The sequence below is a fragment of the Geospiza fortis genome, unplaced genomic scaffold (genome assembly GCF_000277835.1).
Source record: "Geospiza fortis unplaced genomic scaffold, GeoFor_1.0 scaffold20, whole genome shotgun sequence".
In the NCBI taxonomy this organism is placed as follows: domain Eukaryota; kingdom Metazoa; phylum Chordata; class Aves; order Passeriformes; family Thraupidae; genus Geospiza; species Geospiza fortis.
The window spans coordinates 463,263-490,135 of record NW_005054374.1 but is presented as its reverse complement, the minus strand read 5'-3'; the positions used below and the strand labels follow the sequence as shown (position 1 = coordinate 490,135).

The 26,873-nt window shown below is 35.9% G+C and overlaps 1 protein-coding gene across 1 annotated transcript in view; it reads left to right on the top strand.

Annotated features, from left to right (window-relative positions):
* LOC102031458 (dystrophin) overlaps positions 1 to 26,873 on the top strand; it is a gene marked incomplete at its 3' end in the record, with an annotated part of 438,907 nt that overhangs the window by 90,979 nt on the left and 321,055 nt on the right. The window contains exon 2 of the mRNA XM_005424869.2: positions 16,841 to 16,902. Coding sequence (XP_005424926.1) covers positions 16,841 to 16,902 — 62 coding nt within the window. The remainder of the gene's footprint in view (positions 1 to 16,840; positions 16,903 to 26,873) is intronic.

Sequence of the window (26,873 nt, the reverse complement as noted above, 5' to 3'; positions counted from 1 at the left end):
AGTCTATGGTCTTTGTTACATATAGCAGCTCTCAGAAATGTAGTTAATGCATTTTAATCACCAGGCCTAATTGCAGTTTGTAAAGTGAAGATGACAACTAGTAATAGCATTAGAAAAAAACCCCAAAACCCAGCTGCAGTCAAATACACACTATGGAAGTTAAAAAGAGCTGCTTACACATGTAGGTTAAAGTTTATGTTCCTGGAATAAATAATGAATTAAGGAACAAGAACCAGATTTAATGCTCACTTTAGTGCCATTAGAACTGAAAACAATGTCCAGGAATACTTAGAAGTAAGGCGAACACTTGCTTGAACTGTTTAATAAATGTCATCAAACATCACTGGATGTATGTGCCATTTTTCAGAATTATATGGAAAGCTGTGTTCATGTACCAGTGCTGTAGAGATATGGCTGCTTGAACACTTGCACAAGTGAACATCATATGGGTGAATGTTTTGCCCCTATCACAGCCAAGCAGTTGCAGGCCTCTGATTTATCTGAAGGACAGAACCCAATGCAAAAAGTTCAGTACTTTAACCATGTGTACCCTTGCATATATATGTGTATGCCTTGTGTGCTTGAATTGGTGCTTTGGGGAGTCTTAAGATACATTTCACTTCAATACAAATATTGCAAAATTAGAATATGGATGCATTTGAAAAGTGCCTCATGATGATTTTTTTATTATTTGCAAGTTGCTTCTGAACCATCCCATTGATGTCTTTTTTTTTATAGTCCTCTGAATGTGCATAGAAAGATTACTGATCAGATTTCTAGCTGAATTTCAATGTTCTAGAATAAATTCAACTTTTCATAACTATACATTGTAAGTGCACAGAATTTTAATACCTTAAATGTTTTTTGCAGCATTAATTAATTCTCTAAAGCAGCATTTAATATTAGAATAATTAATTCTGAAAAGTAGTATCTAATCTCAGCTCTAAAACTTGTAGAATGCTTATGTTTCTGACAAGGCCTGTAGGAAAAATCAAAGCCAACTTTTGAGGGTTTTGATCTGCTAATTTCACTGCAATCATTGTAACTGCGTGTTCCTTAGAATAGAAACATTTTCAAAGACGTGATGTTCTATGGAAAATATAAATTAAAATAATAACTTGGGAAAGCTATTAAGCTTTACAGGCTGGTAAAGGGCTATAATTCTATAATTTACTTATTTCTTAGTGTTGGCATTATACTTGTTGCAGTTATTTCAATCTATATTGCTTAGACTGCCAAGACTGTAATCCTCACTAATGAGAATAATCCAGTAACATGCATCATTTCAAGCAATGACACTGATTTTTCACCTCCTTCCAGCCAGGATGGTGACATGCCTGCCCAATGTCTGTGAAATAAGAAAGTACTTCCTTTCTCTTCTTTCTTTTTTTTTTTTTTTTTTTTTTTACGTGCACTTTTTTTTTTTTTATTTTTTTAAAAGTTAAAATAAAAAGTAGGTTCCTTGACAAGGCCTGTAGGAAAAATCAAAGCCAACTTTTGAGGGTTTTGATCTGCTAATTTCACTGCAATCATTGTAACTGCGTGTTCCTTAGAATAGAAACATTTTCAAAGACGTGATGTTCTATGGAAAATATAAATTAAAATAATAGCTTGGGAAAGCTATTAAGCTTTACAGGCTGGGAAAGGGCTATAATTCTATAATTTACTTATTTCTTAGTGTTGGCATTATACTTGTTGCAGTTATTTCAATCTATATTGCTTAGACTGCCAAGACTGTAATCCTCACTAATGAGAATAATCCAGTAACATGCATCATTTCAAGCAATGACACTGATTTTTCACCTCCTTCCAGCCAGGATGGTGACATGCCTGCCCAATGTCTGTGAAATAAGAAAGTACTTCCTTTCTCTTCTTTCTTTTTTTTTTTTTTTTCTGTACGTGCACTATTATTTTATTTATATTTTTCAAAGTTGAAATATAAAGTAGGTTCCTCTCTGTTCTAGCAGAGTTCTGTACTACCAGGAGTGCTGTGGGAAATGTCTTGACAGTGCATTACATTGAAAAGTAGGTATACATCTGTTCCATTTTAAAATAAAAAAACAGCAGACCCCTAAATGCTCAGCTTAAATTCAGTGCATTTAAATAAATCAACAACCAAAAGGAAGATGACTTAACTGTTTCTGTTTCTGAGACTATAACCTTTCTCAATTTTTTAAATATATAAGTCCTGATGATAACCTTTCTTATTGGCTGGTTGAATGTTATGTGTTTTGAGTGAGGTTTTTGTTGTAGAAGCCAAAGATGACAGTAAAAAAACACTCAAATATATGAAGCAAAGAGCATGAATTTCTCTGACTAGTGTTCATCTAGTATACTTACAGTGTGAATGCACTTCTATAGAAAGAAGTGCATATTGTCCTTCTATATTGTCCTGTCTCCGTTTACTAACCTAATTTTTTTCTACTGTGTAAATAGTTGCTTCTTCTTGAAGATAACTTAAGCCACATTATTGTCGGTTTTAAAATTTTGTCTTCATATTGCTTCTTTATCATGCTTCTTTCTCTATCTCACTGAGTAGTTCATTCAATATATTTGTTTTCTCATGATCACACCTAGCTTCATGGTGAAATAGTAAATGTTAATTAAATTCAGTTTGTAGTCAGGCTAACTTTGCTTAATCCAAAAAGCCATTATTCAATCAGTCTGTGTTTTGGGTAGTTTCTTACCATGGGTAAAACCTAGCAGGGGGAAAATATCTGCATTATATTCTATTAAATACTATCTGCATGCCTGATTATATAAACAAACAGAGTTTAGAAGCTACTTTAAACTTTCTTCATGTCCTTGAGTATCGCGTTTGACTACAGTTGGAACAGAAATAATTTAAAAAGAATGACTTTTTTTAAATGCATAATGATCTCCTTAGCTGTTAAACAATTTATTATGGAGAATTGTGTATTACCAAAGTTATTCTCTATTCAAGACCAAATTGTCAATAGAGGAAACATGTCAAAGACCTGAAATTCATTCAATTTCCTTATTACTGGGACTGTAAAATAGAAGCATGGAAAATTTTAAGACTTCTATTTACATTGCTTGAAATGTCGCAGTCATGCCAATTTGGCCTTGTAAGTTGTTTTGGATTAATTGTAAATCGTTTGCATGTTACTTTTATTAATGTAGCTGCCTGCTGCATGATTTTCAAGTTCTTTCATTATAAGAATGGCAGTATTTTTAATTTCCAAAACTGGTATTTGGTTGCAAACCCTCTGGGTCCTGCTGTGATGTTAGGTGGAGCCTGAATGTCAAAGAATCATTGTTTCTGACAGCTAATCAGATATCCAAATGATTTAACCTCTGTGTGTCATTGTCATCAAGCTGATGATGCTGATGAAGAATGCCTGACAATTAGCGATGTAGAAATACCAAAATAACAGACACTATTTATGTGGTTGCTAAGTTAGTTGTGAGGTGTTGGCTAGAGGAGTAGCCAACTCATTCCTCACTTCTCAAAATCCTTGGAAATAACTTTCTTTTTGGTTCTTTGTGTTGGCCAAAGAGTATTTGTTTTGTGAGCTGAGTAAAAGGAGTAGAATGCTTTAGTCATTCTGGTTTTCTTGATCCTCATGCTCACTGAATTAGCCTAAAGATCCATTGCATGGTCGATGGTAGATGCCAGCATGAGATTTACACAGTATTTGAGTTGGAGGGGACCCACAAGGACCACCAAGTCCAGCTCTTAAGGAAATGCTCCACACAGAGACTGAACCCACAGTGTTGGGTGTTATTAGTACCACACTCTGACCAGCTGAGCTCATCTCAGCATCTGCATATCAGTAATTAGTTGTAACTGAAGCTAAACACTGCCTCAGGATACCCGTGCTCAGACCCATCTGAATGCCTTCCCAGCATTAATCTTTATAAATCCCCTTTTATCCTTTTACACATTAGTCCCAAGGATTTTATATGCTCAGGAAGTCTACAGTGTAACTGTGAACCATAGAGAGAGCAGGTAGCCAGATTCAAATTATGGAGTGCAAAAACATTAAAGAAGCTGAAGTGTGGGCAAAGGAGATGTATGATTAATAAATTAAAGGGGACATATGTAGAAAATAGGAATTATACCTGATTTAAGCAGGGGGAGAGGGTATACGTTCTCTATTGTGTTCACATTGAACTGTTTTGTAGAGTGCTATCTGAACTTCCTGAGAATTCATGTGTATAACATTTTTTGATTCATTCTAAACCATCATGCTCTAATTTCAGTGAATTTCCCTTGGTTCATGTGCAGGTTTTTAGTAGCTGTCAAAGCCACAGTGTAATAGCTTCAGCTTTGTTGGGTGAGATTTTATCAATAGTCTTTTTAGCTGAATCCTCATTTCTTCTCTTTCCTCTCCCAGTAAGTTATCCATACATTTTAACATTCACTTTAACGTATTTTTCCTTCTTTCCTTTCCTCTGCTGGCCTATGAGTTTTCTACATGGAATATTTTCCAGTGGTCTTTTTACATCCTCCAGCAGAGGAGCCCAAACAGAAATTCTAATATCTATTCACTCTGTTTCTCTATTAGGATGAATGTGATCAAAATATCTGTGCAGATTGATTAGGGTGCCTCTAAAAAGCATTAGGCTACAAAGAAAATCACTCTTTACTGTTGCAAAAATATCGGTATAGAATGACAGTATGTTTTTTCAATGTAGTTTATGATCTTGTGAAATGTCACACTTGCCTTGAGTTGTCTAGACTGGAAAAGAACAGCTGTAAAAAGAATGACAAATAGATGTTTTTCTTCTTTTTCTGTACTGAATCTATATTAAGGAAACACAGCTCCTCTCAGTAGAGCTGATGAGTTGGCAATGAGTTGAAATAAAAATCGATGCTTATAATAGGTAACTGTCCTAGCATCAATACTAATATTTCTTAATCTTCACTTAATGTTATAGATATGAAATCCTTCATTGCAAGCAGTTCTGAATGATGTAGGCAATGAAAAAAAACACTGGTCAATGCACAGAATGCATACAGGCAGCAAATGTATTAGTTATCTAAAATGTTCTTGTCTGGTACAGCCAGAAAATCCTACTTTCAGTTGGGAGGGCATGAAATCTGCCAGGATTTAAATACAATTTCTTATTGCAAATATTCTTCCAACTTGCTCAGACAATGCCCACTTAATGAGAAGATGAACAGTACTCATTAAATCTAATTTCAATAAATATTTCACTAGTGCTTCAAATATTCTGAAGTGGAATAAGAATTTCAGGGACATGATAAAAAATGTAATGATGTTATCATCTAAAAATTTCTCCTCCCTTTACTTTCCCCCTTATCCCAGATTGGAAAAAGTGCCTCAAAATATGGATAAGGTAATTATGTATATCCTCTTTCCTCCTTGCTATCTTAGTGTCCCTGTCCATTTTATTTTTACCAATTCTTTCTGCTCCACTCTCCCAAGATAAATTTAAGATGTTGAGCTTTTTCCCCATGTGTGGATGAAAAATGTGCTCAGCCCCAAACTGAATATTCAGTTCTAACAAATGCCAGTGCTCTAATGTCAGACAGATGAATTTGGGACAGGATTTCTACCCAATTTCAGTTAGTTCTGTAGACAGCTTAAAAATAATCTGAGAACTTTATACAAAGTTGTTAACATATGTTTAACGACACATAGCAAAGTATGTTGTTTTAGTGTTACCATAGATAGTAAAATGTTCCTGAGCAGGACCAGTGCCTGAGTGCTTAAGAAGCACATCCTGTGATTTCCTCTGGGTGTCACAGGCTGCACCAGAAGCCAATGCTGCTGTGCAATCTGACAGACAAGGGTGGTACCCCACCTTAAATGCTTCTCTTGTCTTCAGCAAAGTGACTTCTACAGCTTATACTGCCTGTTCTCTATAAAGATAGCTTTTTTCCCCCACTGGTTGCTGGGTAAAGCATAGTTTGAACTATTGGTGGCTTTGGGCACATTACTGAGTTCTAACTTTAATACATTTTGTCTTAAAAATTCTGAAAAATGCATATTCTTTGTATCAGTTGCCGCCATCTTTGTGATGAAGTCTAAAACTCATTTCTGTTGTGCTCTCATTTTTCACCATCTTAGAGGCAAAAGAGACAAACACCCCCTCCCCCCATTCTTCCAATTTGAATGTTTTTGTTTTGTATGAGAACTGAGCAGTCACTTTCCAAATAAAGCTGTTAAATGAAAAGTAGAAGCCTCAGAAAGAAACTGAAGGAAGAACAGTCTGCAATAAACATTGTGGCTGCTTGAAAGGTGTTGCTATTCAGCTGTCTAGAAATTCAATTACTCACTTTTTCTTTTCAGGAATGTTTGCCCTTATAGGGTGTAGGGGATACACATTTAGCATTCTTTGTAATCCAGATTTTCTGTGAAGTGCTGGTATTTAGACCTATATCTAGTTTGTATTAGCCTTCACCTGTACAGTTGGAGTTTTTCCAAATATGGGGTAACACTGGAGAATCATGTTCAGTATGCCAAACACTCAGATCATAATATGTGTATTTTTGAAAAGTTAAGATTCTTTAGTCACTTATACAATTGAACAACTAGAAATGGAACAAAATAGCTGTGAAAGGGGAAAGGGTATAGGGCAATTAAATCCTATTCTGTTGGCTTCCCCCCACAATTATCACTATCAACAAGGGCTTTACTCTTTGATTGTCCTTTCTTTTCTACCCTTGGAAAGTGGAGGATGCTTGGGAGTGGTGAAAGGATGCCAAGAAGCTTGACAGCATGAAATCTGCAATAATTCTTTCTAAATTAAATAAATCACAACTATAGTTTAAATACATTCATCATTACTTTGTCTACTTCAGGTGAGGTAAAGCAGGAGGGGAAAACACAGTTCACTTACCTTTAATTTACACAGCTGTTCTAACAGGCATGTGTTCTTTTCTTTCAAAGTTTCTCAAATGTTGTATAAGCAAATGATTTCTAGCTGTGGACTAGTTGATGCTGTCAGCTTTATAATGACAGTATCTTCACCCTAAGAACAAGTTTTGTGTATTGTAAACAATTGCATATTAACACCTTGGTCTCATTGTATGCAAACTTCTCTGATACATTCTCTGATGTCCCAGTGGCAGCTCCTCCTAATTAACTCAGACACTAATTGGGTCAGATGAAATAAAGTAGACAGCAGTCAGTCAAGCAGACTAGAACAGCCTGTTCTCCAACTGCTTTTGACAGAGGAACAAAAAAAGAACTTGAAATATTACAGAATAGTGCTAGCTACTACAGTGTACTTAGCATATTTGTTTGCAATGAATATTTTAATACAAACTGCAACAAATGTTGGCCCCTCACATGTGGTTAACCCATCCTCTGTGTTCTGCATGTGAGTGACATGAATTCTGAGAGTCTCTGACCACGTAAAGCATTTGCCTGATTTTTTTTCTCCATAGGAGAAAATCAGAAAATCAGGGACAATATACATAAAAATCAAAGCAGTTCAAAGCTTTGCAACTATGCATCACTAGGTGGCATTTGCTGAAAACAGAACAGCAATTTCATTTTCACATCAGAAGGTTGTGTGAAGTACTAGATACTTAAGTCACGTTTTAGACCCTGATTACCTGTTTTAAATCCTGATGCTTCTTTCAGCTTCATTTGTTATTAGCTGAAAATCTATAATTCAGAAAGTTTGTGGGGTCCTATTTCCCATTTTTGATGTGTTCTGCTCTGGCTGGCTCATGAGTTAACGTTACTGTCCTTAGTCTCCTGTCCTCTATTGCTCATTCTGAACAAAAATAGTAACCTAGATGGTAAAAATCTCCAGCTAAGTAAGGACACCGTCTAACCATAAGCATTTATGTGCTTTTTTTTCCTGAACAAAGCAAAAGTACCTGTGTAGTTTCATAAAGGTTATAAATATGAAAATTGTGGGTAATTTTATCTAGTTACATAACCTTGACTTTTTTATTTCCAGTAATTAATCTCTGTTCTAGTAATACTTCCTATACAGTGCCTCTGTCACAGCTTATTCTGAGACAGCCTGCTGATCAGCTAAATGCTGACCTCTCTTCCAAGGTTTAAAAAACACAAAAACCCCAAGAACCTGCACCCCTCTGTCCTGACAAGCCAACTTCACTGTTGGCCACAGCTCCTTTATCACTGTTTTTCTCCTCACAGTGCACAGAACTCTCCTGGTGAAAACCATAAAGTCTAGAGCTGTTCAAAATTTTCTCAGAACAGGTTTCTTATTATAGGGGATGGGTTTTTGTTGGGCGTTTTTTGTTGTTTTTCTTTTGGTTGTGTGGTGGGTTTTTTTGGGGTTTTTTTTTTGATGACTGCTGGAATACAGGAGCTGCCAGTGCTGCTCATTTCTGGCCTGTAACTTTTCCCACAGTGGTGACAGGGACATTTGTAGTGCTGGGTTCTCTTTGAGCTGGCTGGTTAAACAGCAGCCGAGGTGAGAGCGCTCGCTTTCACTTTGAGTTAGTTTCAGCAATTCTCAGATCCTTGGTGCGCAGGAGTAACAATTGCTTATTGCAGGTTGTCAGTGAGGGTGCAGTGCACACAAACCAGTTTTATTAGTGTCTAACCCAGGAGGATTTTCTGCTGCTGGCTGTTCAATAGGGCTCACAGAGGGATGGCTGCTGCCAGCCACACCTGGGCCTGTCCATCTGTCCTAATGCCACTGTCCTTCCTGTGCAGAGTCTGGCAACACCCATGAACTCAGAGGGGAGAAAAAGTGTTGCTACTGATTCTCTCTGGCTTCAGTTAATAATTCCCATTTTCTCCAGGAAAGAATAAAAATGGATTAAAAGTAAGAAACTCTGAAACCAGAGTTACTACACTCAAGATGTATTTAATCTCTTTACCAGGTCTAGTCACTCTAAAAGAAGTTATACTATTTCTTCTTTTTTCTAAAATGTCAATCAGGATTTTTTTGTTCCAATCAGCCCAACAACCAGCCAGGAGCCTAAGCAACAAACATTGCCTCCTTACTCCAAGCACACTGTGATTCCTGCTAATCAACCTTACAAGTTATTATTTGTTTTTGTAAGATAACAGGAGCAACATATCTCTCAGCAGCTGTGGTAAAAATTGCAGTTTTGGGCTGTGGAGTTGCAATAGATTTTATATATAGCGATAATAATAGTAGTAGTAAATCCATATGGCAAAACTTGTTTCTGTAATTTTTATAGAATGTCACATGATGTATTAGCAGCATTTAACTTGTGTTTCCCTAATCTGTAAACAAGAAAAAAATGCCCTGTTCAAATGAATCCATCAAGAAATATTAAGTATTTTCCCCATATATAGTCATTTGACAAGATGAAGTTAGCGTTGACCAGCTTCTACTTTTCTTTCACATTTTGGTATTACCAGTATCCTTCCCTATTAATTTAGTCCACTTTGTAGCACTAAGAAGACTTATGCTGCAAGTGAATTTTGTTGCTTTCAACAACAACAAACAAACAAAAACCACCCAAAAACCCAAGCCGACCTACCAAACAAAAAACCTAAATAACCTCAAAGCCAAACAAAAACTGGCAAACAAACAAAACAAACCACAAACCAAAAAGTTTTCAAATCATCATTGGTATTTTTTCAAGGTACTTGGATGTACTCTCAACATGATTTCATTGGTGTCTGACTGCAAAAAAGTTGTTAATGCAGTTAAATCAAACAATCTTCTGCAAGTTCCAGAAAGCAGCAGTGGTTTCAGCTGATACAGCCCTTCTAACTAGTATGGAGGTTTAAGTGAAGACAAATCTATTACCTCATCTAAAGATATAATATATGCTCTATAGTATTCAGAAAATACTGTCATAACAATGGTATGGGCTTCTAAAATAGCATGGGCTTCTACTGTAATGTTAACAAGGATTCTTTTCATTTGTCAATATATGTATGACATTGAAAAATAGATAAAAGAGGGGACATGACTTATACAAAGGTGAATATCCAAATGAGTAATTATATATTTCCATGTAAAGATAAAGCATAAACTGAGCTCCTTTTGAATCACCAGCTTCTCAGGTAGGGAGAGGTTAGTTGTTTAAGTTTGAGCAGTTATTTATCTTGTGCAGAGAAATCTGATGTATTGAAGCACTGGGGCTTTTTAGGTTGCATTTTACTAGTGATTTTCCTTTGGGAAAAATTTACTGGATCCAAAGTAATTGCTGGTTAGAACATAATAAAAAGCCCCAATAGACAAAATCAGTTAAGCTTATGTTTGCAAAGCTGTTAATAACTACAACAAGGTATTTTTGGAAGAGTGTGGTTGAGAACTCTTAAAAGTCCTTATCCCTGAAAGGGTAAGGCAGGGGTGGGTCGCCAGCACTTGAGGCAGATGTCCTAACACTCAAGTGTTTTGTTACAGGTCTTTAGGTCAAATCCATGGACATGGAGAAGTAGGATCAGTTCCCAAAGGGTATTTGTCTGTGGTGGACCAGAGGAGGACTAGGTCAACAGTTGGGAGTAGAATTACAAGTGTATGAACTGGAGCTGAACACCCCATGTTGTGTATACTTAAAATGTTCTGGAAATGTGAGCTGACATTCCATTTCTTTTCTTTCTAAATTTCATAGGAATTATGATCCTGCTTTTGTCTTGGGAATTCCATATGCTACAATTTATTTAAAGAAAAGGGTTCAGAAATGGTGGAGGGGAAGAAGGGCAGGGGGGCAGTTAACAAACACGAACAAATTACATGAATTTGTTGAAACATAGATCTATGTGTACATTTCACAGCTGCCCATTATTGTTTTAGGAGTCATATGTAGCTTGTTTGCATTATTCTGGTACTTCTGGATGCTAGTCAAATATTTTTCCCTAAGCTACACATGCTTCAGTAGTTCTTTTGTTCAAATTTACTGCTTCCCTGCATATGATCTTCTATCTACCAGATATCCTTTTTTTCTTTTCAGAAGGGAAGTGTTTATCTGTGCTTTTCCCCATCCCTTTCCTTTTTTCCATATGTCTTTTTCCCTTTTTCTCCCCACAAGCCAGTGTAAATATGTTTAATTCCCCTTCTGTCTTCCCCTCACCCCTTCATCATTTTTCTTTTTTTTTTCTTCTTGTTCTTTTTGTTATCCTTGTTGTTTTTGTTTTCTTTCCTTTTTTAATCTTTCCTTCTGTTCCACACTGGCAGACTGTCATGTTCTTTATCCTTTGTGTTGCTCCTGCTCCTTTTTTACATGACATCCATACTGGTCGACAAAAGCATTTAGTAGTTTTACTCTAAATAGCTAATTAATTAGAGTTGAAGAGTGAGACCCAATTTAAACACTTGGAGTGTCTTAAAGAATTAAAAAAAATAGGAAAAGTCAGGAAGCAGTTTCCCTAAAACATTGATAATGAGAGAACAATTCCAACTAACATTATGAAATGAGAAAAATAGGTTTCCTCAGCCTGACATTCAGTCTAGGCAAGGTAGTTCAGTAGTTCAATCTGCTACACCAAGCTGTCAGTAGAAATCTTGTAGGTTGAGTGTTACAGATATCCTCTTTTTTGTCCTCTGATCAGTAAATAGCATCCCTCTCTCCACGTTCCTCTATTTGAAGGAAACAGGGGGAGCAAAGTCCTTTTTCTTAGCAATACACCTGTTCATTTCCTAAATTTACCTTGACTCTTACCCAACCTTTCTCAGAAAATTTTAGTATTCTATTTTTCATGGCGTTTAGTTGTACTTTTTTTTCCTTTAAATCTATATTAACAAGGGCTTTCAGTGTTCCATTTCTGCTGAGCATTTGAATAGGTTCATCAGTGTTTTGAAAAGCCTGAGATGGTTTGATTATGGTGATTCGACTCTGGTTCCACAGTAAAGTCTCAAGAGGGTAGCACAGGGAACAGGGAGTTTTAACAATATTCAGATTAAGTCAACACACTGCTCATCAGTGTATTTATAGAAGATGGACAAAGAATTGCATGTTCTGTATTGCCTTACATGAGCAATAGACTTAAATTCTTTGTCTGTCTGTCAAAGCAGCCTATTGTATTTCCTGTCAGCTTGTGAATGTCTTGGATGACCTCAATGACTAAAAATCAAAGCTAGTCCACTCAAATATCATTCTGTCATTGTGTTGCATTGATTTCTTCTTCCCCCCTCAGATAAGCAAGAATGGGAAGGGAACATTTCTCAGCATCTGTAGTTACTGGCAGGGTATTGTCACAATGTACTGAAAATCTCTAAGAATAGTGAGTCAATGGAGCCAGAGTATCAATAATGTGACTATCTGTGGCCTCTTTTGTTCCTAGTACTCCCACCATTGCTGGTACTCCCACTCACTGAAGAAAATCCTGACCTTTTCTCAATCTGCATTGTTTGGCTGCTGGAAAATCAAATAGCAATTTTGATGGTTTTATTCTCTAAAGTGCAGTGTTCCAATGAACCTGCAGCTGCCATGAATGAGGGAATTGACACCTGCCTTAACACCATTGTTTCAAAGTTTTCACCACTATATGGGAATTCTTTTCTTTCTTTTCTTCCTTTTCCTTTTTTCTTTTATTCTTTTATTGCTTATAAGTTCTGGTTCTAGACAAAACATAACTATTCAATTATTGTTTATCTAACTCAGGGCAACACTGGATAACAGAATAAAATGTCTTCTTCCCCGTTTGTGTTCCTGCACCTGTGATGGAATTGCTTACTGAAGGCTGCATAGAATCTATCCCACAACTGAGCCTCCTATCAATGCTGTCTTTGAGTGATTCAAACACTACAAATGTCACATCTTCATTGACATGATAATGACAATGATTTTTTGTTTGTTTAAAATTGAAGTTTAGAATCAGAGGAGATGGATCATTTCCCATACTCCTCATGTTACCAGTACCATTTTGTTGAATGTCTTCTGATTGTAGAAACTGGAGTGCACTTACTCTAGAGAAGAATTTTCTAAGCCACTTGCTTTGGGAAACACAACCCAGATCTGTGGAAGGCTGAAGATGCAGTCTTCATGTGGTAGTAGTAAGAGACACTGTGGAGTGTCCATCCTTGGAGATAATAAAAAAAACCCCCACACTCAACAGAGTCCTGTAAAATGCAGTCTAGGTGGCCTTGATTGATTGGGGCACTTGGACCAGATGATATCCAGAGGTACCCTACAGCCTCAGCCATTCTGTGAGTTAGTGAAAGAACTATTTATTCAGGTGTGTCAAGAGTTGAGAGGTTAAAGATCTTCTAGAAAAAAATGGAAGGATGTGACAAAGTGCAAATTTCCTTCTCCCTGCTACATGTTTTCTGTGGGGAGGTGGCTTTTATTGTATAAATGGAATGATGTAGTGACATACATAGTGTATGTTTCTGAACCTTGGTTCATTTTGCAATCTTTTTGGTATTTTCTAGATCACATTTTTTAAAAGTATTATTTCTTAGTGATTTGGTAACAATCCTGTATACTTTCAGAATATCATCTGGAGTATACTGGTATTTAAAATATTGTTTTCCTGTTACTATTTTTTATTTAATATGTTTGGTAGCATTTGAGGGGGTAGGGTGGTGTGGAAAAATAAGAGTAATAAAAGGTGTAGTTTACTAAGAGATGACAACATAATGTTGGAAGTTTTCTTGTAGAAGACAGATGAGAAATTCATTGGAGTGGTAGGTTGCAAACATGAGCTGTTAAGTATATTAGGAAAGTTGTATGGTGACCAGTTGCCATTATTAATAGCATCTTTCTGCTGTTGAATCATGATTGTTCGTAAGCATCCTTCAGTGTGCCACTTGTCTCTATTAGCCTTGCTGCCTGATTAAGTGCCAGAACTGTCCTTTGTCAGATGATTAGCTTCATTAATACTGCACTTTCTCTCTGGGTCATAATTTATTATGAGGCCTAATGTGGACTAATACTTCAAAAGTCAAATGTGCAGTTAACTCACCTGAGAGGTTTGCATTCACAGTTTCAAAGCTGGGTGCTCATCAGAACACATCTGTGAATGCAGTGTAGTTAAAACAAGATCTGGTCAGTGGTACTAGAGGCTCTAGGGCATGAAAATCAGGTGAATTTTACTGCTCAATATCTTTTTTTTTTCCTCTAAGGGTTTTGTAGACCTCAGAGCATTTATTTTCTGAGTTGATAACCTACGGAAAATGAGGTTAAGCTTATTCTGTTCTAAGACCATCAATTTGAGAAAAGCATTTTTGCTGTGGGAAGGGATCCCATTGTTATTGCAATAAAGGAATTCAGGATCCATGCAGTGTTTAAATCTAACCTGAAGACAGTACACAATTCTGCAATTCTTTCAGCTTGGAAGAAAAGAAATAAACATACCATCTTACTCTTTGAACAAGTGAAGGAATTACCTGGCCTGGCCATTTGATTATTCTTGTCTCACAGTAAAAGCACCTCCAAGGACATTCACTGGCTCACTGCTGAAGGATCTCTTATAAACACAGCATTATGAAAGTGGCAGAGGAGTGCTCTTGGCATGTTTCTGCAGCACCTAGATAAATGTCATTCAGCTTCCACATGGAGCATTCAATCCATAAATCTGGGCTAAGAGAACATCTCTTTGTAAAAATCGTGTTTACAATGGGGAAATCATGCCATGCATAACCAAAAGATTGATTCATTTTTAGGTTAGGAGGCTGTCACTAACAAATTGTTGTGGTATAAACTTGTCAGAGCAAGCACCTAGAGATGAAAGTGCTTGCAGTGATCTCTGTATAAAGATAACAGCAGCAGAATAGGTTTGTGTTTAAAAGTAGCAGAGCATTGCCAGGACTTTGAAGAAGTTTCAAACATTCAGATTGTGAGGTTGACTCTCATTTTTCTCAGGAGACCCTGGTTTTTATTAGCACAGTGGACATGAATAATTGGTGACTAGCAGTTAAACGTGCATATATCTTTATGGGAAAACAAACAAACAAACAAAAAGCCCTAAAACAAACAACCCACTCTGCTACTAAATACGCTTTTACAACTGCCTGGGGTGGAAAAGCAGAAGTTTGAACAGTTTAAGGAGGTATTTTTGTCTCTTTCCTTTTCCCTGCAATATATCACATATTATTGTTTGAACAGTTTGGAAAATGTGATTTTTTCTCTTTTTCCTTTCCCTTGCTAAAGGCCACATTATTCTTCGAACCCATTTGCATTTGGCAGTTCTAGCAGAGATGATTAAACAGGAGCTGCTATTTATGTGTAATATTTTATATGAAGTTGCTGAAGAAGTTTGTAATATAACATCAGATTGAATATTTAACTTCTACCAACAAAATGTATCTTTCTTCTCTCATCTTCTGTGTACTGCATGAGGCTGGAATGAAACAAAACTCATATAATAAACAACTTACAGTCAAAACAGAAAGAAGTGTTGCTTGTGGGGAAAAATAAAATTTTTAACAGCTTTAGCATCATGTTTTACCAAAGGCATGCATCTCCGTCACATGCTGCTGCTTTTAGATGAGTTTCTTAACTATTCAAGTATTACTTTCAGCCAAAGGATGAAGCTGACAGTGTTATTTGGGATAGATAGTAATAGAATTCTAGAAAGTTTATTATAGCAAATACTCATATATATTAGTGACAGAAGTTTCTACTTGTACTATTGTGGTTTTTTTTTTTTGCTCAAGATCATCTGAACTCAGAATATGCTCCTTCAAGCATGCAGTACTTCTTTATAATGCTATAGTAACTTTGCAAACTAGTATTTTTTTATGAGTATATTGTATCTTTGAAACTGGAAAACATTCTGGTAATAAAGGTATGTTTAAAATGATATTGAGGTTTTAAGAACAAAACATACATTTGTATCAAAAAAATTTGTCTTGTCTTGGGTCCTTGGACAGGTGGAGGGAGGGAAAGCAAAGTATATTAATACTGCCATGCATTTCTCTTCTAGCTTGTCTATACCTGCCACTCAAATTTAGCTGAATCCATTAATGTTATTAATTGTTATACATTTCAGAAGGAAATTTCATATCCCTTTTTATATAAGAAGTGCAGAGAATTTTACTGCAAACCAAAAGGCTGTGTTGGATGAACTTTATTTTAGTATAAGCATTCTGCACCCTTTTCCATGTATACCCTTCGGTTCTAGCTGAGGTTGGTTTTATTTTGCCAAGCAAAGAAATCTGTCCTTTATATTTCAGGGATGATGCCTAATAGATCTTTTTGAGGAAATGCTTACAAATTGTAGTCTGAAATAATTTTTCTCTTTCAACCTATATAAAATACATCACAATTTTACCCTTGTTTGTCCAGTTCCATTCAGTATCAAGATTGTACTTATAACTTAGAGAACTCAAGGCCTAAAATAAATCATCTCCCTCTACAAAGATTTCATATTAAAGAATTGAAAAATAATTTCATGTGCGGCTGAACAAATATATGTGTGGGTTTGGTTTTGATTTGTTTGGTTTTTTTTTTCTTTTTCCACTGGCGGAAAAATAGATAACAATTTGTGACAGGTAAATAGTTGCAAGTTAAAAAAGACATGAGGTCCACCAGGGGCTGCCAATGGAGAGCTATTGTTGGGTTTCAGAAGGTTTCACTTCCTCAAGCAATTTGAGGAGGCGCATATAATGTTATTTCAAGTACTTTTCTACTGTAGAAGAGTTTTCTGATGCCAAAACCATCAGATGACATGTTTGGGGTTTTTTATACCTATATGAAATTAAAAATTAGAATGGGGCTTTTCAGGTCCTACTGCAATATGTTCTTTTCCAGGAGAAAAGAAACCACAGGATAGGTCAGTTGAACTAGGACTATAGACCCTGGCTATGAAGGGGACCTGTAGACCTTCAGAATGTGTTGATGCAATTTTCAAAGAATAGATTAAAAAAAATTCCTGCCTGTGTTTGAAGTATTATTAGTAATTTACAATAAAGCAAAACTGAAACATTAATCAATAATATTGCATTATTTTGTTGAATAATTCTAATGAAGTACTTTCCTTTTCTCTGGCAGATGAACGGGAAGATGTTCAAAAGAAAACTTTCACAAAATGGATAAATGCACAGTTTGCTAAGGTAATATATTTATTTACTTATTGATGAAAATAACTTTTGTATATTAAAAAAAAAACAACAAAAAAACCAAAGAAACCTGATATTCCTACAGTGAAACTTAGTTTTCAATATAACAGTTCCTAGTCTCAGATATTGCTGAAGGGAGTTGATGGATTTCTTAGAAAAAGTGTTTAAGCTTTTTTTGTTTGACTTACCAGTGATTGAAATATAGGAAGCCATCCTTTTCTTAAGGTGTTCTCTGCCTCAATTTACTTCACCTTTTCTCAAACTAGTGATGCACCCATATTACTCTTTGTTTGATTTCTTTGTTATGTTTCTAATGTACGAAGGAGTTTCCTCTATTAGACTTGTCTTTTCTTGTTTCTAATTGCAACTGCATCTTTAATGAAACTGGATGAATTGGAGAAGAGCAAGGTCAGAGATAAGAGGTGTAATCCAGTTAACAAATTATGAAAGTAAATTATAATATGTTTTGATATAGTTATTTTTGAGAATGGTAGGTCATAAATGGAGTGGGGAAAATAAGACCAAATAGCTAATTTATTTAAAGCATGCTCTTCTGACAGTGTATAATGATTTTATCTTGAATACTCAGGAAAAGTTCTGCCTGAGCTATTAATTTGCTGAAACTTTTTTTTTTTAATTCCTGGAGGATAATGACTCAAATTTATTTGCCAGTAATAATAAAATAAATCAGTCCTATCATTTGTCATTTTTCCAGGCAATAGACAGCAATGAAATAGTAGCTGCAATGTGTCTTCTCTTTAGTCTGGTTTTTGATTGTGTCCCATCTGATTCTACTCATTAAAAAAGGGGAGTGAAATAATCTGAATACAACCACCATAATGTTGAAGAACCTGCCTAGCACTGGTTTAGTTCATTAGGGAGTCACATAGGCTTTCTTTTTTTGTGGCCTAGAGCATTTTCTAATACTGATTCAAGTGACTTAGCACACATTTGTGCTCAGCATCTTTGCAGCAGAGATGCCCAGCAATTTGAAGGACTGGATCAGGATGAAATCCTGTCTTGAAGAATGATGAATTACAAGACAACTCTGAAGTGTTATGTTTAGGACAGCAGTAAAACATCTGCATACAGAAGGGGGGGATAGCTGGGCTGGTAATGAAGCAAATTAAAGGTCTGGGAGCTGTGTTGAATCACAAATAAAATGAATCCACAACATGGTACTATTGCATAAAAAAAGCCAACTTTAATATCTTTGTGATAATGGAAGCGCTTCATAGAGGGTGAAAGATGTAATTCTTTTATTTTTCTTGGCAAAAGTGAGATTTTAGCTCGAATAATTTGTAATCTTGCTTTTCCATGTATGAATAAGTAGCCACAGCAACCATCATCTGATATAGCCTAATTTGAAATGTATTACCTGTTAGGCCTTTTTATGGTCACAGAAATAGTTGTGGAAAATGAAAAGTAACTGTTTTTCTTCTATATATAAAAAAAATTTAATACTCCTAAAGCATTGTTTTCTCAGAAATGATTGTTTTATAGAATAGCAAAGCTGCAATTACTGAGAAAACTTGGACCAAGTCTGCAGAAGAATAACAAGAATTATGAAAGGTTTAGAAAATATCTATCAACACATGCTTTTAATGTTAGGTTTGACTCATTCATCTGAAAGATCTAGAGGCCTTTCCTCCAATTCTAATTTTGTTAAGAGTAGTGTAGTGGTGTTTAGGTACTTTTTACTTGAGTTGTATAACATTATTTTCAGTTGCAAGTGAAAATGCATTTGTAAACATATATTTGTAAAAGTATTAATCTCTGTCTCTTCATTTGGGCCCTGAGAAAAAAAAAACCTAAACATTATGATTCAAGTTTTTATTTGCCTGAAGCATGACCTGGGTTTTTTGGACAGGACGTTCTTATTTCAGCTATCAAAAAACTATTGATCTTTAAATCTTGAAGAAATTACTTCTTTCTGGGGTTTTCAAGACAGAAATAGAGGAGGTCTTGCTGTATAGTCCCAGGGCAGTGTTTCTCCCTCTTCTGAGTTCAGAGAGGTGGCCTTCAATACATGAAGGTGGATTTCCATGTAAAAACTAGTTTATCCCTCTTCTCCTGACTTGTTTGCAGTGGTTCAAATCCATCTCTGTTTCTAGCTGTGGAATTGATTTCAGTTAGCAGGCTACTCCTTGTTAGTGATTTCTCATCATTGTTAGCTTTGTAAAAGTGCTAAATGAATTACTTTCATTGCAGAATTGCTTTTTATTCAATCCTATGCAGTTCTAGGGGTGCTGTCTTGAGTAGATTAGCCTACAGGGTTGGAATTAAGACAGAGAAGTGTATGACATAATTCATTTCTCTTATTTGTGAAAAGTGAAACCCAGGTCACTAATTAACTGTAAAATATTTAGGGTTAAATGAAATTATGTTAGGTAATTCTCTCTCATCCACTACATTCCATATGCAAGCCCCCTCATTTTTATATAGTCAAAATAAAACCCACTTCTAAATATTCTAAATCTTCTTTTTTTTGTTGGGTGAATAGTGTATTTCTCCCCAGAGAACTGCCATTACTTTCCTAAAAATTCAGTGGCTAGAGCATCTGTGTCTCAGTGCATTTATTCTTGGACTAAGCTTTCAAAACACTCAGATTTGCAATTTGTTCCACATAACTTGTGATGTAAATACAAATAATGCTTTAAAATGTGAGAAGCTGTAAAGAATTGCAACAAATAATTTTCTAATTTATGTGCCATCAGCATAAGTTGAGAACCCACATATAATCTTTACCTGTGGGGGAGGAGAGTTGTCCTTCCTCTGGCCATGCCCACAGTGACATCCATCATGGACCAGGCGGAGCTGCTTCACTCAGATGCCTCAAGTTTAGCAGTGAAGTCTGATACCTCTTAGCTGTGGAGTCAAATCCCTAACACAAAATCCATAACAAACTTACAGCCAGACAATTTTGACAGTTTTCTCTCTGAGATGTGCAGAACCTAAAACCTCTGGAATGTTACCAAGAACTCTGTGAAAGGGTATCTAGGAAAAGATAGAAATGTCACTAATATTTTAGTTGCTGTGGGTGGGGCTGTGTCTCTCTTCAGACTTTTTTTAGCAAGTTGGGTAGGATGCTCTAAACCAAAAAAGTGGGGAAAATAAATTTTGCAGGTCCCTCCTAGAGCTGCTCAAAAGGTTTCTCTCTAATTCTTACTTCTTTTGCTAGCCAGAAACTGGATTATGCAGTAAATCTCGGCCTTGAAAATTACAGTATTTGACTCATCTATAAGAAAATCAAAGTTTCAGTAGGAAGGGCCAAAAGTTGGCTTTCAGTGTTTATGAGATAAAAAAAGTACAGTTAAAGTGTAAGAGAAAGTGTAAGAGAAATGGGAGAAGGTAATCCGAGAGACCTCTCTTTTCCCCTTTGCAATCATAGACATGGGGTGTGACTTTCTTGAGTGAACCTTCTTGGTTTACCATCTAAATGCCATGCAATAAGTTAAAGCTTAAAGCAATTTTTAAAATGTGGAACATAATAATTCAATATCATTTTATTCAGAAAGAAAGTGGGTTTTTTGACCTCAGATGAAATTTATTTATAAAATAATGAAGTTCTGCAGGGTGCACATAATGATATTAAAGGAAAGTATTATAACCTAGTTTTTAATAATAGAATTGTAATTAGAGCTCCCACTAGAGATATGTCTGGTCCTGGGTATGACAGTTTTTTCTCAGATACAAACTTTTAAAATATGGTATAACTGAAATCCTGAACTATGTGTTTTAGGAGAATGCAAATCTGTCACAGTCCTGCAAGTGTGACAGCTCTCAGCTGAGACTTGGGAACAGACACAACAATTACCTTAACAGTGACTGTATCACATTATAAATGATTTTATGTTGCTTCACATTTTTGTCCCTATTGCATAATAGGCTTCCAAACAAAAAGTGCTACTGAAGATGGGAATACTCTTTACTTGCATACAGGAAAGAACTTTTACATGCCAACTAATTCTATAAGGAAAACTTTAAAATTCCAGAAAAAAACAAGGTAAAAAATAAAAAAGCAACTCCCAGCCCTAAAAAGGAAAGAGTAAATGTCTTTGGCCAAAGAAATATGGACATTTTTTGTTCCCTCATTATAGAGAGAGTATCTCAAATTGCTGACAATTTTAATGTCAGCAGTAGAAGTATCTGTTGTTAGTACAGAAGAGAACATGAGCTAATAATGGTAAACTTTGGCAGCTTGAATTTTAGGATATACCCTTATGATTAGCTTGAAATCAAAGCTTAACCTTTAAGAGGGTTTCATAATAGTTTGTGAAGGAGCTTTCAATGTTTTATTCTATGATAGCAAAAAGCAGATGTTGATAAAATCACTTGCAAATTCAGAGATTTAAGTAAGTTTTCCACCTTTCTGCTGCAAAAGAATAGAAAGTTCCACTGCAGAGTCAAAGAAGACATAATATATGACAGTGGATTTTTTCAGGTAAACACTGTAATGATTAATCTCTAACTGGGTAGGAACAAGTGGAAGAAAATAAAGCACATTAGGTTTGGGGAGAAAAAAAAGTGGATAATTTTTTATGGTTACTTTATCTCATGCTTGGATTTTCTTCCTTTTGTTATTGAATAATCAGAATATGGAAATAGATGAATAGGATACCAAATGTTGCATTACTTAGCTTTATGGAAAACAAAGATCATTCGATAGTTCTCCTTTTTGTGGAGAATTTAAGTTGTGAAAAATGCCACCTTTTTATGGGTAGATGGAAACATTATGAAGCCTTTCTTTGTGTGGTGACTGTGGAATTAGATTGCATTCTTGTGTGATCACGTGACAAAACACAGTAATGATGCAACCTATGCCAAAGAAAGGAAGGTTGACAGTTTCATTTAAAATATATGTGGCTAGTAAATAATAGTCAGCAAAATTAAATACACCTCTTACTAATGAAATTGTTTAGAATAGCAACTAAATTGTTCAGTCAAGTGTTATATGTAAGGATAAATGGAACACACAAGAGGGCATTGCTTACAGGTTTAGTCAAACTGCACAGCAGTTAAAACAGCTTAATTACTCAGGGTTTGTATGTGGCTTATATCATGGCAGGTGTGGTGATGGTCTCAGTTCTTTTTACCTTCTTGAGCTTTTCACCTTCTTGAGCTCATGGACAAACTGAAATGCACATTATTCAAGACTCTTTAGTGGTCTCTTGTTATTGTAGATGAAGTGCCTTCTGCACATCAGCCACCAGGAATGACTGACACACATGCATGGTTTGCTGGTCTTTTGAGGAAGTGTGTCAAACAGCTGAGGTCCAGAGAGACAATACTGCCAGAAGTCTGACATGCAGTAGAGAAATTTACAGTGCTGCATTTGCTGACACACTTGCTCAGTTTTCCATGCTATCACTCACAATGACTTCAAATAAAAATAAATTTTAAAAGGTACTCACTGAAAAATGATTTCTGTGCAGACTCTGGGATGGGAGTAACTGGGTGAAGTTCTGTGGAGAAGACAAGAATAGTCTCATTTGTCAACTTTTTAACGACTCTGCTTCTATGGAAATGTTTTTACCCCTGTGAATAATCTGTCTTTAGCCATATTTCTGGACAAGAATTAATAACCAAGTAGAGGAGCTGAAGGGAGGGACAGAATTTGGCAACAAATCACAAAAACACAGATTAAAATGTTCAATATTAGCTCTCTCCAAACTGCTTTCTTGACAGCTAACCTATATGTCAAATGAAGACAGCTACTTAGATGAGTGGATGATTGGTAGGAAAATTAGAATTTAAACCTATACTCTGAGATTCTGATCAGTGTGCTCAAGCTGCACTGCTGTCTGCTGGTGTGTTATGTTTTCTGGAATCAGAACAGTAGTTGCATATGCATGTCTATGAGACCAGAAAAGATCCCTAGTTGTTCCAGGTGATAAAAGCTCTCAGTTGGGTGTGCTGCTGTTGTAGGATTTCAGGTTTAGAATTGAGTTCCAGAGGGTACATCAGTGCTGGCTTTGCAGAACAAAACTTTGCGTCATTGTAGAGAAGTTCAGAGAAGTTTGTTTGGATAGCTGTGGTGCTTTAGCCATTTACAGAAAACTTAGTGACTGCACAAAAGCCTGTTGGAGAAACAAGATAAACAGAAGTTTGCTGAGCTCCAGGTTGCCATTAGATTGTCAGAGTTCTGCTGAATTTCACCAGAAAGAAACTTGTGGTCTGTTCATCTAAGGAGCACTAATTTGGAGATACATGCAAAGGAGGATCAGGTATCGCATTTAAGAACATTGATTTCAGGGCAAACAAAAGATGGACTGTTTGTAGAATTTTGAAATTGTGTCTGTGCTAAAACATCTATCAGTTCTTTAAAGCTCACATATTAAAAATTAGTATGGTAGATGTTAGCTCAGTTCATTAATTAAACATGAAACATACCTTGCGAGCAGCCTCAGAATTTTTTTCCTTTCAAAAGAAAACTCTCAGAAAATCTGATAGACTTAAAATTGTAGAATTTGTGATAAATCTGAAAAAAAATATTTGTTGGTATTATTTGTTGTTGGTTAGAGGCCATGATGGATAGTTATTCATCCTAAGTACCTAATTACTCTGTTTGATGTCTGTTGCCAGCCTTTCTAAGTGCTACAGTAAAAGTGATGAGAAAGAACAGCTTCCTAATGTGGGAGCCCAATTATTTGCTGCAACACGGCAAATAACCAGAGCTCTCATGGAAATTTAATAGTTCTTAATTTTGAGTTGCAGCTCTGTGTGATCAACACTACCCTTGGGACACATCCTGTTTTAAAATCCCAGACTTTCTTGTGGCAATAACCTTTTTATAATACATCTTGCAAGGACACACCAAAGGCCCATCATTTCCATTCTCTATCGTTAAAGAAAAAGCTTTTGAAACCAAATGATGTTTAAACCTGGTGTAGAAAACACATTTGCATTGCTAAGTGTTAAGAATTTATTTTTTTCTGGATATCTCCAGAATATATAAGGAAGTATCAGTCAATACACATACTCGGGATAATTTACATTGATCTATATCTATATCATAACCCATTAGTTCTATATTCTGCATATTTTCTTAGGATGCAGTAAAATATTAAATTGCTATTTAAATATTTATTATGTTTCAATTAAATTACCTTTGGAACAAATTTTACTAAAAAATATTTTCACTGTACTTTTTAAGATAATATAAATGGCAATATTGCTATTTATTTTACTTAGAATTTCATTCTGGAACTTGTGCTATCTATTAATATATTTTTATAGCTTTTTTAATATGACCAAATAATCTGTCACAAACAGAACATTACATATAAGAAGAGAAACAGGCACAGTTTAAAGACAGCAAAGATCCTCATTGAATTTTGCACATAGCAACTGCATGCAAGCTTTCAGTTTTACTAACTTATTGACTTTTTTATAATTTGTTTAAAAAACAATTTTTTAGCTTATTAGTGTTAAAATACCTAGAAAGCATCTCCCTAAATGATCCGTTTATTATTTATAAATATTTAATTTTGCCCAATGTAGGGGTTTGAGTGCTGGAGATAGAGATTTTCTTCTATCACTTCCTGTGAGAGCAAGAGCCCCAGAACGTATGGGGTGTCACAATGCAGCATGAGAAAACCAAAGTAGTGTTTAAAAGTGAGGATTTCTCTTTTTTTTCCAGTTCTTGGTAACATCAGAAGCCCAAGCCTCATGACCCATTGTGGCTGTCACACAGCTGGAGATGCTTTGCAAATTGTTTGTAGAGAAAAGAACCCTTTTACTAAAAACCTAGAAAGGAGAAAAATAGGTTTTGGTTTGGCTTCAAAGTCACAAAGATGGATGTTTGACATTAACAAAAAAGCAAATCAAAATGTCTCTATATTGGTTGTGGTTGCATTTTAGGGTGTTATTTAAATTAATGTTCAGACAGTGAAGATTTTTTTCTATGTGCCTGAAGGGAAGGGATTTTCTAAAATTTCTCCTCCAGAACATTCTCCCATTACCAGGAGACTTTACAACTTTGCCCGTTGTAGGCTTTTTTTCTCCCCAGAAAAATGTCTAAATGATTGCAGTTTAACAAGACAGCTTTTGGAGAGCAGATTAATTTTCACTTTGATGATAAGTGAAACTTCTCCTTCCACCTCATTATCTGCAAATCTTTTGGTGGAGCTGAGGCTGCTGGCTGTGTATCTCAAAAGACCTTTTTCTTGCAAGTGAGGCTGGCTTCTGTCTGCTCCCATGACTGTACAAGCACTGACATGTTTCCTCTGCTTTGTCTTAGTGGGCATAAATTCAAAACTGGCTACAGTTCAGGAGCAGCTTCTCCATGGGGAAAATGGGCTCTTTCTCCAGCAGAACTATGCCCATCTCCAATCCCATTCCCTAGCTCTGGTGCCACAGACATCCTGCCCCTGAGTGCAGCAGCGCTTGGAGGAGAAGTCCTCATTAATCAGAGAGAATTAAACCTGTCACTGCTGCAGTAGGGCCACAGAAGATTGTGAAGATATTCTCAGTATCTTTTGGTTTTTTGCATGTGCAAAGGTTATGTTACTTCTCCAAATTAAATTTTAAGGCTTGAAATGTTTTCCACAAAAAGGACTCCCCTTCTAACACCTGTGCAAGTGTATTATCTGAAACAACAAGCATCTGCATAACAAAACACTTTCACCATTAGAAATGTCTGAGTGAATACAGACTACATTTTAAAGACTTCTAAAATGATGCAGTATTGCATAATGAAATCTGAAATTTCTGAGTGAATTAGTAAAATTAGGAGGACTAAAATGCATGTATTTTCATTATGTTAAAATTATTTGGCTTTGTGTTCTTGTTTTTATGAACTCTTGTAGAATAACAAGAACTTCCCTGAAATGTGTCAGATGTACCAAGTGAGCAAAGTAATCACCACTGCTGGCAATAGAGGGCACTAGACTTTCATTTGTAATATGTTTTACTAAGGGAAAAACTAATCAAGTTATGTCTATTGAGACCTTTCACCTTTTCCTCCTCACATTTGGCCTTGCCCCCCTTGGATTTCTATTCAAACTGTCATCCTTTTTTGTTGCAGTTTAGGTAAAATACCTGAATCTAAATAAAATTTTTCACTTGAAGTTATTATTGTATCTGTATCTTGAGAGAGGAATAGGAACAAGCTAAATATAGCACTACAATATTGGTCTCAGTGGTGTATATGTCAGCTTGTGAATTTGTAAACATTTACAAATTTGCATGATTGTTGCTGGCAGTAGACATCATCATTTCCGTGCTCAGAATTCATTACTATTACATCTAATCATCTTCAGAATCTCCAAAGCAAAACTCTTCATGCAGACAAATAAGACTTTAGTGGATTCACATTCTACTTTGGAAGTTCAAAAACAAAACCAGGAGAAAAAACAATTTTTGAGCTATTGTCCACATTTGTCTGAATATTATGGAAATTTAGTGATGCTCAAGCAAATACTGACTATTCTCCCTATCTGAAAAAGATTAATCACATCTCTCAGGATCAATGAAGAGAGTAGAAGAGCAGGTGCAAGCTTGTACATTTAGGACTGGTGGATCTCTCTCCCCTGATCTTTCTACATCACATGAACAGATCCAGCACCTGTCCTTGTGTCAGTGCCACATCCTGTTAGTCAGTGAAGCTGAAAGCAAGGGAGAAACTTGTCACCAGCCCAGCTTCTCATCTGCACCCCTGGGGTAGGACCTTCAGTGGTTCCTGCCCTCCCCTGCTGCTCTGTGCCCTCCCTAAACCCCCTCTGCCTCAGACAGTGGGTGCAATTTGTGCCTCTCACACTTAGATCCTATTTTATAGTCTGTCTTTGACATCAGGAGGTTTGGCAATTCCTCCCATGTGTTTAAATGCATAAAACATTTTTAAAAAGTATGCCTTAGGGGTAATAAAACTGCCAAGCAACGCAAAACTAAGAAAACTCTTCAAACCACAAAGTATTTAGTTTTGGGCAGACCACGTAAGTGTTACAGATTGCATTTTTGGGTGT